The sequence below is a fragment of the Erpetoichthys calabaricus genome, chromosome 3, assembly GCF_900747795.2.
Source record: "Erpetoichthys calabaricus chromosome 3, fErpCal1.3, whole genome shotgun sequence".
NCBI classification, from domain to species: Eukaryota; Metazoa; Chordata; class Cladistia; order Polypteriformes; family Polypteridae; genus Erpetoichthys; species Erpetoichthys calabaricus.
Window position 1 is genome coordinate 179938896 of NC_041396.2, and position 17871 is coordinate 179956766.

Sequence of the window (17871 nt, forward strand, 5' to 3'; positions counted from 1 at the left end):
TAAAACATAGCCTACATTGGACTGCGTCCTTTTAAAGTGTTGTTTTAAATTGTACTATGTACTATAAACTGCAAACATTCTGCTTTTGTGAAGATTAGGTTAATTGATAATTGCATCATCATTTTAATGACATCACATGTGGCATTAACTTTAAAAGTTAATAATTTGTCACTCACTGTCCAACAACACATTATCTCATTTTGTTACCAATTCCATGTAAAACAATTTCCTAATAAATTATACAACCAATTTGAATTTTTAAAATGTTATGACTATTTCGCATAGTTCAAGATATGGCTTCATGAGAAAGATTGCAAAGCATAATTTGCAAAATGTTTGTTTGATATCTTCAGCCTTCTCATCACTTTCATGTATATAATATATTAGTGTTTCTGTTGTTATCCCTTTCTTAAGAGTGCTTAGTGTTTTTTTTTTTTTTTTTTTTTTTTCCCTCCCACATTATTTTGCTCTAGCATGTTCCCACAAGCAATGATCGGGGTAGTCGTGCATGTAGACATTTTTGTGTTTGATACCACTTGGCACTTATACACTTACTGTTAGGAAACTCTTATTGTACTTATGTGAAATTGCTCCAGTTAATACATGTGACATCCTTAATTCCTACAAAAGATGTTCCTTTTGATGTCTATGTCAGTGTCTGAATGAATTTTGTTAATTGCAATAGCTGACTGCCAATCTTGACCAAGAATTAGTAATTTAATAATTGATTTGGTTTAATGTTTAATATTAGAGTTAAAAAATGCAATCTCACTCTATTATTTTGAAGCTTATAATTAAAAATCATTCAAAAATATCTCTTACTTAGTTGTTACAAGTTGTAATGAGAAAATACAGCTGGAGAAATACTTTTTGTGTGTATGTTCATTTCATGCTACAAAGCAACAAAATGTGAATATTTGAAGGGGGTGATTCTTTTATATAACCACTGTATATTTTCTAAAGTTCTGTCATAATTTATATTTTTTTCTTTGAATAGACCTACTCCAGTGAGCAGTTTAATCTCCCAATATGAAGTGCCAGAACATCTTTTATATTGTAAGTATCTGTTCCCAGTAAATAATAGGTAACTTTTTAATGTATACCTTTTTAAACAATATTATGTTTAAAATATAATGAACAAAGTTATGCATGTTATGAAAAAATATAAAGAGAACAACTTTCATTCCATCTGTCTAGTTTATTAATGTAATAAATTACTGACAAAAGTCTGAAATTCTCTTGTAAAATATAGACTGTTAAGGAACGAGTGGGTGATCTGACTCTAAATCTGATTCTAAATACATAGCCAATCCCAGTTAGTTACAATAATCAACCATGAATTTTATCATTGGAATGGAAATTAAGGGTATTAGTGTCATAATATTATCAGAAGAAAAGGAAAAAAGAACTTGAAAGGAAGATGTGGTGCTGAAATAATTAACATCAATAATAAGATAGTATTTTGTCTTTCACAGATAATATTTTTAAGTGGATATATCAGAGCATTTTCTGCTCTTCTGTCTACAAACCATTGTTATGGTAAAAAAGATTCTAGCACTTTTAAAAACGGTGTTGTCCATAACCATTCAAATCAGTGTATTTGTATGTAAGTTACCTATATATATATATATATATATATATATATATATATATATATACACACAGTGGAACCTCTAGATACGAGTTTAATTCGTTCCAGCACTGAGCTTGTATAGCGAATTTCTCGTATCTAGAACAAACTTCCCCATTGAAAATAATTGAAATCCAGTTAATCCGTTCTGCACCCCAAATATATTAACATAAAAATCAATTTTCCTAACAAATAACACTGATAAATTATATATACTGTAGTCTACCTTTAATAAATAACACTGGTAAATAATATAACTGATTATTAAAAGAATCAAAACAGGTGTCCAAAGTGCAGTAGAGCATTCAATAAATCTTTAAATAAATAATCCTTAAAACAGTTGTGAAGTGGAGGTTTAAAATACACAAGAATAACAATCCTTTAACACGAGGTTAAAACGTCAAAAGGATGCAGTCTTTAAAAAATAGATGACAATCCCCGGTGCTTCTTCTCTGTTAGCGTCTCACCTGCGGGCTCTGCAACAGGCGAGACACTCTTAATGCAGCTGACCTTCTCTACACCGTCCTGCTTCAGCTGTTTGGCTCGCCTGTTCAGCTCACTGTTCAGCTACACGCGAGCCTGCACTCGCTCGCTCGCTCTCCCACACCTGCCTACCTGCGCTCTCTCTCCTCTTTTCTTTTACTTCTTCTCCCCCTTAACCGGCTCGCGCTTCTCTATATATGCGGGGAGGACAGGCAGCTGCATCCCATCAGCCACAGGAACAATCATGGATGTGGGCAGTTTCCCACCTGTGCACTTAAGTGAGAAACGCAGACACCGCAGATCGCGGCTCGCAACAGCTACCACGCCCCCCTCGCTAAGCCGCGAGCTATACCCACAGCCTGGCTCGTGGCTCGTTACACGAGCCAATGCTCGCATTTAGATCTGAATTTTTCGCTAATACTTTCCTCGTATTTTGAATTTCTCGTATACAGAGGTGATCGTATCTCGAGGTTCCACTGTATATATACATATACATATACATATACATATACATATACATATATATATATATATATATATATATAATAGATAGATAGATATATAATATTTGTGAGACTTCCCCGCACACCACCAGTCGGAAACCACATCTTTATAAAATCCACACATTTATTAAACATAATAAACACAGTCCCAAAACACCACACAATGCACACAGCAATAATCACCCCAATTCAGTCCTTTGCCATCTCTACTCTTCTCCTGGGAGCTTTGTCCTACTCCCACTCCCGACTCTGGCTCCCAGATTGCTGGAAGGTGGCGCCTTTTATCCTTCCCTGGATGTGCTCCAGGTGTCTAATGACATCCTTCCTGCAGCACTTCTTGGTGTGGCGGAAGTGCTGCCCTTTGCCCCGGAAGCACTCTGGGCGTCCTTGGCAGGTCCCTCCGCCATCTTGCCGAGTATGGCGGAAGTAACTATTTCCAGGTCCCATGAGGTTTAAGGCATCCTTTGGTGGTGGCCATGGGACCCAACGAGTTATAATCTTTTCTCTTTTCCCGTGGTCCTCTCCTGCTCGAGGGCGGTTACCCCCTCGTGGCCCGGAAGCTATTCTTGCCACCTTCCGGTATAACTATATATAATATATATAGTGATCCCCCGCCTATCGCTGTAGTTACGTTCTGGACCCGTCTGCGATATAGAAACACCATAAAATAAACTTTTTTTTTTTTTTTAGTTTAAGCCTTAAAATACCCCTCACACAAGTTTTAAACACATGTACACTTATTAAAACACACTTTGTAAACACATATGATATGTGGATGTCGGGCTAAGGATATGAGTAACATATCTCTGTTGTTTAAAAAAAAAAAAAAAAAAATCTTGGCAGGGAGATGAGGCTTGATCTTATCAGAAGACAATTTGACATCCCGCGAGGGACATTTTAACGTCAAGCAAGACAAGGCAGTGAGACAAAATGACAGCTGCTGTACCAGCTTTTAAATGATTGACACGCAGAGCGACAAGCAGAACAGGCATCTTGGCACAAGGAGCACAAAGCCAGTAGCTGATCCGTCCACTTCTCCTTAGCGTGCGTTCAGCTCCCCCTCCCCCCCTTCACAATGTGAGCTGGAGAGACGTGAAGTGGCAGGAGTGTAGCGCGCCTCTGGGGTGGTTGAGCGAAACGATCGAGACCAGATCATCTCGGAGAGACACTTTGACGACACGCAAGACTAGACATTACAACCTTAAGAAGCAAATCCTGTGAGACAGTGACTTTTGCACGTCGCCCTACTTACTTACAAACAATTTAAAACAAGTTCACTGACATCTAACCTAGCAGTTGTTGGAATGCTTTTGGCAGACAAACTCCAGGTGCTCCCAGCTCTTAAAACAATGACAAGCAGAACAGCAGCCAGCAAGCCAGCAGATGATCCAAGCACTTCTCCTTAGCGTGACTCCTTGTGAGACAGCAGTGCTACCACTCTGTCATCGTGCCACCCCCATATGTGTAACTATTAACAGTATTCATTATTTAAACAAAGTTAACGATTTATCTGTAAAATGTAACATACGTATTTTAATGCATTTCATCATGAAAGTGATATGAAGTATAAATCTAAGAATTCTAAATGTGCAGAGAGCTGGAATATCATAAATTTAATGTGTTCTGTGTGGCGATCTATTGCTGCTTGACGCTGCTATCTGGTCAGGAGGGAACCCCAGAAGCCCATAGCGACGGTCTACTTTAATGATAAAGTAAACTACAAGGTTAAAGTGGACATTTCGAGTTTAAAGCCGAAATTTCCACTTTAATCACAAAATAGACATTTTCATTATGTCCTTTTTTTTTTTTCTTTTTTTTTTTTTCTGTGGCTTAAATATGCCGCCATACATTCTGATGGTATTGTGAAGGTGCAAAAAAAAAAAAAAAGATGGCACAGAAGATGGTATGTGAGACTTTTAAAATATATTGTCTCATTACTTTGGGGAATATGAATATAAAAGCACCACGAATGCATTTGTTTCATGTTGCATGTTGCTTCACCACATCGAACTATTCATCAAACATCGAAGTACGCACAACGATCCTGGAGGATCCTAAAAGTGGCTGGAGTAGCAAGAAATTCAGGTTGGAATTCAGGGTTTGAATTTAGAAAGTTATGACTATATTCCAGAAGAAGACGACTTGACTGTATTTGGATAAATGTATATTGTTGTACACGAATAAATATAAGATCACCCCCCGAAAATAAGCCTTTGTGCAGACCTGGTCTTATTTTCGGGGAAACACTGTATGTATGTGTGTGTGTGTATGTATGTATGCACACACACACATATACAGGCGGTCCCCGGGTTACATACAAGATAGGGACTGTAGGTTTGTTCTTAAGTTGAATCTGTATGCAAGTCGGAACAGGTACATTATTTTGATAAATGCTGTTGTTGACCAACTGTAACCAAGTGAATGATGGAGTTTCACCTCTCTCTGACCTTTTTATTATCCATCCATCCATTTTCCAACCCGCTGAATCCGAACACAGGGTCACGGGGGTCTGCTGGAGCCAATCCCAGCCAACACAGGGCACAAGGCAGGAACCAATCCCGGGCAGGGTGCCAACCCACCGCAGGACACACACAAACACACCCACACACCAAGCACACACTAGGGCCAATTTAGAATCACCAATCCACCTAACGTGCATGTCTTTGGAATGTGGGAGGAAACCGGAGCGCCCGGAGGAAACCCACGCAGACACGGGGAGAACATGTAAACTCCACGCAGGGAGGACCCGGGAAGCGAACCCAGGTCTCCAGGTGTCCCAACTGCGAGGCAGCAGCGCTACCCACTGTGCCACTGTGCCGCCCACCTTTTTATTATTTCTACTTTATTTTCAATGGTGATGGTTTTTCTCTTCCTTACTGTATCACCAGCATCAGATTTGTGTTTCAGAGACATTGTTGAAGGGTGAAGACAAAAGGTTAAGATGAGCTCTTCTGCACAGCACTGTACACGCTATCACAGCAGGAAGGCTGCTAAAATTTTGTGAATTCATTTTAGTGTTATAAGTGAGTAATTTGAACAGCCTACCCATAAAACATTAAAAATATAACATTATTCTGGAAACCTGTTAAGTACATTTTCAATATCTTTGAACTTAAGAAACTGCTTTAATTTTACAATTTTGTAAATGGGCTGCGTTAGAAAGTGTAGAAATACACTGAACAAAAGGTAAATTTTTGTTTCAAATATAAATTTCAGGTGGAATTAGCTAAACTCATATTCAGTTCTTTTGAGACAAGTTGAAAGTGCTTAGTATTGGCAAATATTTAATGAAGAAATCATTTGAAAAATAAAAAACTCAACCGCTTTCCTATTTTATGTTAACATCAGTCTCTGAAATTTCAAAGCAATGCATATTAAAGATTTCATGGGCAGAAGAAAATAAATTACCAGTGTAGTCACCTTTCTACCCTTTTGCAGGGTTTCTGTGTCATATTTTCCTAGTTATATACATATCCATTTGAAGGACAGTGATGTAACTCAGGAAAATATTGCAATTGAAATGAAGTTTTTGTGAAATCTTGAATGTGATCCTTTTCTTGCTTAATCTAGTCTTTTTGCTTTGTTTACACGATCATGTGACAAATTAAGTACATACTATGAAAATCATTGACTTTTTCAACACATTTGAACAGACAAATGTTCGATATGTTCATGAAAAATGTGCATACAGATAAAGGTGATAAACTTGAACAAGTGACACATAATGTGTTTATTCTCATATTCTATATTAAACATACAGGTTTGTCACATGGAAAAAGTAACTACACCACTTCGTTTATCACCTTGTAAAATCCATAAAATTAGAGTCAGGGGTTCCAGATTAGGTGCTAATGATTAGAACCTCCATAGGGAAGGAGTATGCAGGTGGAACTTGTCTTACAGTATTTAAACCACAGCTATCTAGGGTCTGGTGTCCTATTTGCTGTTGACGTGAATGTTGTCATCTTGCAAGATCAAAAGAGTTCTCTAATGCACTCAGAAAGAAGGTTGTGGATGCCCTTAAGTCTGGCAAGGGTTTTATAAAGATCACCAGTGGGTACAACTAGTGATTTGGTAATTCAGTAAAATAGGTCATAATGCAGTTTTTTTTTTTTTAAATCTAGTCTGTGTGTAGGATATTATTTCAATGTTTTGTTTATGTGAAGTAGGGACACGAGTGAAATCCTCTCTTGTATACCTTTTTGGTTTTTGCTACATCACATAAGTCAGTTTATCAAGGTTCCTTCATTGTTATTTAAACTACTTTTTCTTGTGTATTCGAGTATTGTAGCAAATGGCACACAATATTAGCAGAGATAATTTTAAATTCACCCACAAAACTCTTCAGCATGGAGGAAGCATTAGATATTAGTTTTCTTCAGCTATTATTAGACTACTGCTCAGGGCAAATGAGATGAAGATGACTGTCCTGTCATAAATGTAGACTATGTAATTGCTTTTACTTAGCTTGCAGTTGTAATTTCTTTTTTAAATTTATTTTATCTGCAGCGGAATTAGATGACTTGATGAGTACTGGGCGGCTAAAGGGTACTATAGTTGGTGGACGACAGAACAAGGCTGTCTACATTCCTGATATATACTCTAAAACACAGAACAACTGGGTGGACTCATTTTTGAAGCAAAATAGTTATTTAGGTAAATGTTTATATGTGCATTTTATTGAGATGAATTAAAATGTATAACGCATTTAACCTTTAGTAGATAGTCAATGCTATTCTTTGTTTTTGTATATCTCGTACATATTAACAAAAGAAGAAAAGTGGTAAATGCCTTTTGAACCTTTTGTAAAATGTCTTTAGTATTGCCTATTAAAACATATTTTGTTCATCAGAGTTTGAAGCTTTGACAAGATTAGGAATTCCAGATTCTGTGAATTACATCAGGAAGCGGTACAAATCAAGAAAACTTTTATTTCTGAAAGCAGCTTGTCTTGATCAAGTCATTGTAGATCAAGTAGAAGCCTCAGTGGAGGAAGCAGTCAGTTCTGGAACATGGGCAGACGTTCAGGTAAATTGCATATATTCCAAAACATTGTACTCTTTGGTACAAATATGTCATATATAGATATGCTTTGGTCATATTGACAATATATAAATAGCACTGAAGATAAAATTATTTTGAGACACTATAAAGTAGAAATTCTTTATCTTCAGTTAAAGTTTTCATTTGTTTCCCTGGTGTTCCTTTCTTTAGCTCTTTTATTTTATGCATAACTTTTATATACTAAGAAAAAATCTCTATATATGCACAGTATGGATATGGATACATTTTGTTTTTTAGAAAACCCAGTAAGCAACATTTTATGCAAAAATACAGAGATGGACATTTGCTGCTTTTTGTTCATCACTCTTTGTCTAAACAGGATTATCATTTGTCTGCATGTTATTGAAAGTAAGAATACACACTAGCTTTACATTTTCTCTAAACTTTACAATGTTTTATCCTGCTGTTATTTAATTTTCAAAAATAGAAATAGAATGGCAGCCAGTTCGTAAAGAGTAAAGGTGACCAAGAAAATGCAATTGCTAATACTGTAGCTATGCTTGACCATGTACAAATAATTACTAAGTTGTAAAATGTGAATCTTGCTAATTTTATTTTTTTTCCCCCAAAAACAAGTTTAAACAAGTGCTATAAAGATTTACATGTATTTTATGCATGCTATCTGTTTATATCTGCTGGAAGGGTTAAAGTTGTCCAATAAACACAATTTTCTAAAAAAAAAAAAAACAGGTATTTTCTAAAAAAAAAAAAAAAATAGACAATATTGGTTGAAAATAAGGTTACTGCAAATTCTGTTTCTTCATTTTAAAATGTAAAATTTAAATGTGATGCTGAATGTCAACTGGTGTTCAGTAATAAGGTAAATAAATTACTTGAAATAATCATGAAGCGAAAAACAGGAAAATATTTGTATGTTAAAACTATGTAGTGGTTGCACTATAACATGCAGAACTGCTGATTGATAGGAGACATTTTTAATATTTCAAAAGCAGCTTTTCTTTAAAACAGAAATAGTAACGAGACCTGCAGTTGCACTCTGTTATGAATGTATATATTTTTCAGTTTTCTGTTAAGGTGAATTATACAGATTAAAATTATGCTTGGCTACGCTCAATTATGTACTATACTTGTCAATTGAGAAATCTGTTTCACTTAAAAAAAATTCCTGTTTTCTGAAGAACCCTTGAAATACCATAGGAAGCTGTTCACTTGTTTCTTTTGTAATTTTATTGTTCGTACTTTGCACATTAATAAGTATTTATTTTTACCTAAAGGATTACTAATACTTGATGATACAGTAAGTCATACATTTTCTTCCTTGTGTTAGTCACGCTTCTGTGCAGGGTCTTTTTGTTTGCACACACTGATCTCCACTTGTTCTGGTCTAAGGTGTCTTCAGATACAACATTGTTTTCTTGCATGGTTTCTCTGAGCTGATCAAACCATTGTTTCTTTGGATTCCCACATTGTCGCTATCCTTATTTACTGAGGCATAATGGTGTCTACAGTACCAGTTAGTCAGTACTACATACTTCATGACCATACCACTAGAATTGGGCTTTGTGCATCTTGTGAGGCATAATTGTGTCTACGGAACCAGTTAGTCAGTACTACATACCACTAGAGTTGTGCTTTGTGTGAGTAATTGGCACGACTCCCATGATCCTTCTTGTGGTTTTTCATTTATGTCATGAATGAACATCTGTTGGTGTCTCATTATCACTGGGTAGACAACTGTGTTGTAAATCTTTGCCTAATGTAGTTTGGTATCTTGTGGTCACAAAGGATCCCAGTAACTAGGTGCCTGTACACATGCAGTGTTGACTTGATGGTGCTTCGGAATGGTGAGCAGTTCTCAGTTTTGGCTAGTGAGTATACTAGTGTTGGTGATGGGTGATTGGACACGTTAAATTTGAAAGGTAGTTTCGCATGTTATCCATGTTGCATGGTTAACGGCAATTTGAATCGCCTACGGGGGGATGTGTCGTAGGGTTCTAGAATATGTCTCGATGCAACATAGGAATGCAGCTCCAATTAATGTGTTGCATCAAATGACATTGGAGACTCCCATTTTTGGTCTTTGTTTCCAGTTGGCAATGCAAGGAGGAAGTGATGGAAATTTTGCTAACCATATGACTTCTGTATAATTAGACAAATACTGCATTGGCATTTAAAAAATTTCTTATAATCAAATGTTTGTATTTTTTGTCTTAGTCATTGTTGCCTAGCTGCCTGTCTACAGAGGATGTTGGGATCTTGCTGAATCATGTTATGAGAACCACTAACTTGCTGTCCTCTGCAAGAATATTTAAGGAAACAATTATAGTCAGTGAAAAACTCATTAGTGGATGTATTTCTTTGTTTGAGGAGTATATGCATAGGAAAGCTGAAAAGGTAAGTTGTAATGTTTTCATACTATTTAATGAAAAGTACTTGAGGGGATTATTGCATTAGTTTTACACACTCTATGTTGAGTAAAATATTTTTCATATTGATAGTTATTGGTTTTAATATCTGGCAAATTATGTGCAATTTAACTTAAATCTTCCTTGAGAGAGAGAGTATTAGATCTGTATGCCCCATATGTAATGCAGAATACAATACCACTGAAAAGTGTTTTTCACATTACTCTTTTTCCACTATTATTGGAAAAACCTAGCACTTATTATTTTCAAAGCTTCCATCATAAACTAATATTTCAGAGGTGGACAAACTGTAAATGCATATGGTAATAGGGGTGGGTGGTATGACCAAAATTCTATATCACGGTATTTTTCTAAATTATCCCGGTTTCACGGTATTTGACGGTATTTTGTTCCCATGCATGAGTGGATGTTAAACACATTTTCCACTGCAATTACTGGCTAAGAATAACCTATTCCACTGTCAAGAGCATTGTACATTGTACGAAAAAAACATTTTAATGTGCACACAAGTATTAATACAGGTTTGCATTGCCCTATAAAGTGATACTTTTCAAGGGGGTGGCACTAATGAAGAGAAGAAAATCACATTGCATGACAGATGCAGTCAAAATATAGAACCTTTTTATTTAACAAATTTTGCAAAAACTTAAATTATAATTTTGACAACATATTTTTAACCATCCAAAGACGTATTTAGACTTAGGAAAATATCCAGAAGTGCTTGTCAAAAGTTGTATTGCACTGAACATGTCTTAGAAAAGGAATAAATAAATATTTTTTGTAAAACAACTACACTTTCTGTTAATGTTAACAATCTCTGTCCACTGACACGTTAAAGTGACTTTTTAAACAACTTTACCATCATTAAACTGCATAATATTTAAACTAATAAATAATAACAATAAAATAAATAATTGTATTATTACTGATAGTTGCACTATTACTTCAAGGCTTCAAAAGCCCAGGTGCATTACACAGTATTCACCAAATTAAAATAAAATAAAACAAGTGCAATCTTGGTGATGACATCTTTACCAACTTAACTATCATTTAGGCAAACTGCATTAATATGGACCTTGCTTCAAGCTAAGCTATATACATAAATAATACACCTGCAACTTGCATTTATAATTGTATTTGTGATATAGCCCTACGGAATCGTATTAGGGCCACGGTGAAGAAAAAAAAATACGGAAAAAAAAAAAACTATATGTCGAGAATAAAGTCAACATTTTCACTTTATTCTCGCCGTTTATGTCAAGATTAAAGTCGACATTTCCACTCTATTCTCATAGTTTACTTTATAATTAAAGTAGAATGTCGTAAACTAAACTTCATCCTAAAATCAATGTTTAATTTACTAGATTTTCTCAAACCCTGTCATAAGTTAATGCAGCACATTAAATGCTTTGTGTTGTGTTCCTCGACCCAGTTGTTAATCACTACGCTTCTTAAACTGACTTCCTCCGCACTAAGAGACAGCGATCACCATACAGAATCCATTCACTGTATGATATTCCTGCTCTCTGAAAATTTAGAATTTATATCAAGTATTTATTTATATCAAGTATTTATCTTGGCATTCTAAATGTTCAGAGAGCATGAATATCATGTGAATGGATTCTGTGCGGCGATTGCTGCCAGTTGCCTCCTCTTAGTGCAGAGGAAGTCAGTTTAAGAAGCTCGGGGAACACTTAACACAAAGCATTTAATGTGCTTATGACGGGGTTTGAGAAAATCTAGTAAATTAAATATTCATTTTACGATGAAGTTTAGTTTACGATGTTCTACTTTAATGACAAAGTACGAGAATAAAGTCAACATGTCGTCACAATATTACACAGTACCCAGGTACATTACACTGTATTGAAAACAAATAAAACAAGTACAACTTGGCTTGCAGTATTATCCAGTAGTATAGAAACAGTATTTACACATCTGACCTTTTAAAACTAAAGCATTTCCAGGCGACAGACGTGACACCTTTTTTTCGGCTCTCTGTCCATTTTCACCGCGCAGCATACCTATACTACAGCCCACTATTTGGTGGTGTAGCAGTGAAAAAGAGCCCTAGTGCAACAAATCTGTGTTTAGCGGTGTAGCAATGAAAAAGGTCCTCACTTGAACAGTTTCCCGCTGCGCCACGTTCCGAACGTCGTTTAGGCAATTTAAACCAGTGTTGCGGTATAAGAAAAATCCATATCATAAAAAAAATAAAAAACGGTTTTCGGTATGAACCGGTATACCGCCCAGCACTATATGGTAATATGCTGGACAACCAGCATTGCAAGATAGGTAGTCCATGTACACTTTCTGGTAGCCCAGCTTTATACATAGGGTAGTTGATTATGTGCAACTTTTTACAGCAACGTGGTATATTACTGACCACAAAAAACAATCCGATTTGAAATTTCAGTTTGATCATATTACTGGAAGTAATTCTTTGCCATATAAACATTGAAATTTCATTATAATCAGACAACCGGAAGTGGTATCTACTTTACCTGAACAGTTATAAGGAAAGTTGAGTAGAGAACAATCCAGATTTTTTATGCTTTACGTGTGGTGCTGGCAAATTGGCACTTATCAATGCCCTTAGCAAAAGTATACAGAAGTATACTTCCGATGTTTGGAGTGGATCATTGTGACACATCTGATATAATAAAAATTTATTACCTCATAGGATTGACGTTTTTAGAGGCATCAAATTTGTGTCTACCTTTTTTACCCAGAACTAGGGGGTTTTGTAGAATTTACCCCCCCCCCCCCCCAAACTTTGATCAACTGACAACATTTCAATATGCTTTCTTGACAGTTGATTCTGTGATATTGTTGAAGCAGGTTTATCTGTTAAATTATCATATTTCAACATTTAGGTACTTGTTACTGTCTTTCTTAAGGCAGATTGTGTTCCACAGTTGTTTTAAGCTGTGGTTTTTTGAAATGTACTTTTTGCTTTTTTGAGTTTTGTGCTTAATATACAGTACTTTTAGTGATTTAATAGTGTTTGAGAAATTTTTTTCATTGTACTGGTTCAGATTTCCATGAAAGTTTATTAATTCATTGGTGAAATTATGCAACTTAGTGTTAGTATTTGTGTTCAATACAATCATGTATGATTGGCTACATATGAACACTAACAGTTGGTAAGTTTGTTTTTCATGTTTACACATTATTTTGTCAATGAAAGCAATTTGTTTTATCGGTAATTACGGTGGTTGTTTAAACTAATTTAATATATTACGATCAATTAAATCCGTTTTATCATTTTTCTGGTAAGAGATCATTTTTAAATATAGATATTTAAAATTTTGAAATTTACATACTGTACCTTTCTGATTTTCGCTACACATTTACTACTTTGTCCTTACGTTTAATTCCACGAACTGTATTTCATATAGGTTTTGATCTTTTATCAGATTTGTACTGTTTCTGAATTAACATTTCTTCTCATTTTCCGTATTTTTTGGATTGCCTGAACTTTTTTTTTTTTTTTTAACATTTAATTTTTTATTTGAAAATGAGAGTTAAAGAGCAAACCGCATCGCAAAGGCAGAAGAAAATTAATCGGTTGCATTCATGTTTACGCTCTTGATTTTTTTCATATAAACAGAATGAAAGAGTTAAAGATAGGCCTAGAATAATATATAATTTTGGGAATATCTAATTAATAAACTGTAACTAAATAAGAGAAATAATTACATTGCACATATTATTAGTTTTAACTGTTATTTAACTTATCAACAATACAAAGAAAGTACATGATACAAGCACAAAATAACACTAATTGTAAATTTATCTATTCAGGTAAACGAACTATCAATTAAACATGAAATTTGAATAGGTACATGTTTTGTTTCCCAAGTTGACATATTCATACAATTATTACATAATCTGTAACTATACAAGATAGTCGAGTGGAGAACTCTCCAGATTTTTTTGTCTTAGAATATTGATTTTTTTTTTTCTTTTTTGTAATGTGTTTTCTTGCATTGTTGATCTGTTTGTTTTTTATTACCTTGTAGTTAATAGAAATGGTATACCTTTTAAATGTTTAACTGTCTTTCAAAGAATCAGTTCATACCTTTTTAGGTACTGAACAACTGTTCTTTAATCCGTTTGATTAATCACATTTTACATTTTCAGTATATTCCCAGTAACTGTTATGGCATGAGAGGATAATAAAGCATGTTATGTTAGTCAGTCAGTCAGTCATTCATTATCCAACCCGCTATATCCTACCACAGGTTCACGGGGGGTCTGCTGGAGCCAATCCCAGCCACCACAGGGTGCAAGGCAGGAACAAACCCTGGGCAGGGTGCCAGCCCACCACAGGGCACTCACACACACACCCACACACCAAGCACACACTAGGGACAATTTAGGATCGCCAGTGAACAGAACCTGCATGTCTTTGGACTGTGGGAGGAAACCCACGCAGACACGGGGAAAACATGCAAACTCCACACACGGAGGACCCGGGAAGCGAATCCAGGCCTCCAACAGCGCCATCATGCCACCCACATGTTATGTTACCAAAAACAAATTATGTACTGCATGTATTTACATTTTCATTCTTTTAAGTCTATGCAAAGAGGAAAACACTGTGCTTCTACACGTATAAAAAGCTTTCTGTTACCATGCAGTAGAAGCACACTCCAATATAATTATTTGCTTTCTAAAGAAGCTTGCAATGAACACTATTAAACTGGTATTCAGAAAGAAAAGATGTTTGATCTTAAGTTAGTTCTAAAAGTCCATGTTCTGTGTTTTTGTCCTTCATTGAAATATTGGTTCTTCTGAAAATTGCTGGTTAAAACACTGACTGATTAAACAATGCATCTTGTCATAATGCATGTTTTTCTTGACACTTATTGAATTATAACTTGTCTTGTTCTGAGTGAATTCCAAACATGCATGTACAGTATTATGATTTATTCTTCACATAAAAATAAGTAATCTGCACAATTGTTTTATGTAGTAAACTTTTTCTTAGTGTTTTTGTGTGATTCTAACTCAATTACAATGTAAGAAGAAATACATTAATGATTTAAGACTTTTAATAAACAAAGCTATAGATATGAAGTTCCTAATGAAACATATCTACCCAAAATTTTATCCACTGTAAAGTGCTATTTATTCTTCTTCTTTCAGCTAGTCATTCAGATTATTTCATTTTCATTTTAGCAAATGTTACCTTTGGCATTTTTACATGATTTTCTTTAAAAGCACGATCATTCTTTTTTAGGTTTAAAAGATGTTTATAAGTGTATTACGGTTCTCAGTGAATTTTTTCCTACGACTATATGGATGTCTTTATTTAATATAAAGTACTCAGTGTAATAATACAAAAATAAAGGAAGATCATCCTATTATAATCACTTATAATCACTTATATATTATATATATTATAATCCCTTGGAAAAATTCCATAATTGTTGCATTAGCTATTGTCAGACAGACAGACACATGATATAATATAAATGTACCCAAACTTACTTTGGAGTTTATTGAAATAGGAAGATCCCACATATGACCTTAGGCATCACACAGGTGCTGCTGACTGCCAGACCAAGTCTATAAGAACTTGATTACAAAGTAACCATGTAAAAACTTTCCCTCCACATTGTTAGGTGCAACTGCAAGTCATTAGTACTATACTGTATAATGCAAAAGAATTTGAAAAGGTACTATATAAGTAAGACACTTTTTAACTGTACATTAATATTTAGATGAGCTACAGTTTTGCCTTTGCAGTCACAACATTCTTGCATGAATGGTTTTCAAATGACATTAATTTTTACAATATATACATGGTGACATTGCTAGCCAAACTGATATATTTCTGCTGAAACCATTTTCTCTTGTAATACCACTGTGCATGTTTAAAGTAAATTACTTGGACTTTCTTACATTATTCCTTGAGAGGCAATGTTTATATTAAAAAAAAAAAAAAATCATGGGAAATGCACCATATAAATAAAATGCAGTATTAGTAATAATAATAATACATCAGTCTTTACATAGTCCTTGTATATATTTTATTTTACATATACAGTACTGTACTTATTTTAGTATTTCAGACATGTGTAATTAAATCCTAAGATTAATTTAATTGTGCTGCCCTTCAGTTAACACAGAACAGATGAAAGAAAAAGACAAAACTTTGCCATGCTACTGCATGATGCCAACTCTTGGTAAACTGTGGAGATGTGCTATTGTTCTTCATGTTTGTCCCTAAATGTCACTTTTCTTATAGGAAATTAAAAGCAATCCAGTGTTTTTGATTAGCGAAGAAGATCTAAAGAATACAACACTAGTAGCTGAACATACTGCATCATCTAAAAAAGATAAAAAAGAAGAACGACGAAAGAAAGCTACAGGTATTTAACTTTCCAACATTTATGAATACATTTTTTATTTTTTTTATATTTGAGTTTTAATTTAGTACATGTTTGTGCTAAGCTTGCTAAATCTTTGCCTTCTGTAGAGATGCTTTAAAGTGACCTAACTAAATTGGACTCCAACACTTTCTGCCACTCTTAGATTAGATCCAGGCTAGTAACTAATAAAGGGAAAGATCTTAACCTAAGAAGATATACTAGGTAATTACCTTTAATTGTGCTTACATCATGGTGGTTTGGAACTTGCCCTCTAATTTATGTACTTGCAGTATTGCTTTAAAAAATCCACTTTTGTTATCGTGCGAATCTGCAAATGTGTATTTTTAAATTTGCAAATAATAATGCTAAACTTGGCACATGCATTGGTATTGTACAATTGTTGTTTTGTATGCATTTTTCCCCAAACACAATTTTTTTTTTCTTTAACTGTAAAAAGTTTGCTTTTCAGTGAGTGAAGTGTGTGGCACTGTATTAAGTGTAGTACATTGTTCTATAAAAAGTATTCTGTTCCAGTGGGTTTTACCAAAGCCTACTTTTCTACACTAACTTTATCATTGTGCCTAATTTTCAGCACAAAGAGAGTTTACCTCTTTAAGATTTCAACTTTATTTGCTGTAACGTGCATGCCACAATCAAAAATCCATTACAAATGCAACAAACCATTCTTATGTTCTACAGTTAATACCATTTTGCTTGACATGTCTGCTTTAGGTATGCTAAGGGTTTTAGTTAAATCTGCCTTGAGTCATAGATTCCAATGTGTATATCTATATAAAATCCAGCATCTGTATGTCTGTCCACTTTTCACGAGAGAACTACTTAACAGATTTAGATTGGAGTTTTTCTTTTTATAATTTGCTACAACATTCTGGTTGATTTTGCGGCTTCTCTTCTTGCGCTATGTATCATAGTTTGCTTGCGGTAACAATTTATTTGCACGAATCAGAGAGACACGCAGCAGGCCGATGGGAGGGGCGGGGCCCTCCTCACTCACACGCCAGCCTCCGGGCATACCTTACCTCCGCTTAGCTAGCAAACAAGAGAACTACTTAACAGATTTAGATTGGGTTTTTTTTTCTATAATTTGTTTGAACGTTTCGGTTGATTTTGCAACTTCTCTCATCACGCTAAAAGCATAGTTTGCTTTCAGGAGCAATATATTCGCACTAATCCGAGACAAAGGCTGTGGGCCAAGGAGAGGAGGAAGCATGAAGTCAGGAGTGGGTAGCCGGGTATGGCCTATCTTACTGTCCTTTGTCATTAATACACGCGGGCACAGCTAGTATTTATCTAAAATTACAAAATAGTAATAGTCATTCAGTGACAATATACTATTCTATAATATACAGTAATCCCTCGCTATATCGCGCTTCGAGTTTTGCGGCTTCACTCTATTGCGG

General features: G+C 35.0%; 1 protein-coding gene across 1 annotated transcript in view; it reads left to right on the forward strand.

The window, feature by feature from the left end:
- The window catches only part of ufl1 (UFM1-specific ligase 1), a 99414-nt gene that overhangs the window by 48071 nt on the left and 33472 nt on the right, over positions 1 to 17871 (forward strand). The window contains exons 7-11 of the mRNA XM_028797560.2: positions 998 to 1056; positions 7126 to 7272; positions 7469 to 7644; positions 9856 to 10035; positions 16327 to 16450. Coding sequence (XP_028653393.1) covers positions 998 to 1056; positions 7126 to 7272; positions 7469 to 7644; positions 9856 to 10035; positions 16327 to 16450 — 686 coding nt within the window. The remainder of the gene's footprint in view (positions 1 to 997; positions 1057 to 7125; positions 7273 to 7468; positions 7645 to 9855; positions 10036 to 16326; positions 16451 to 17871) is intronic.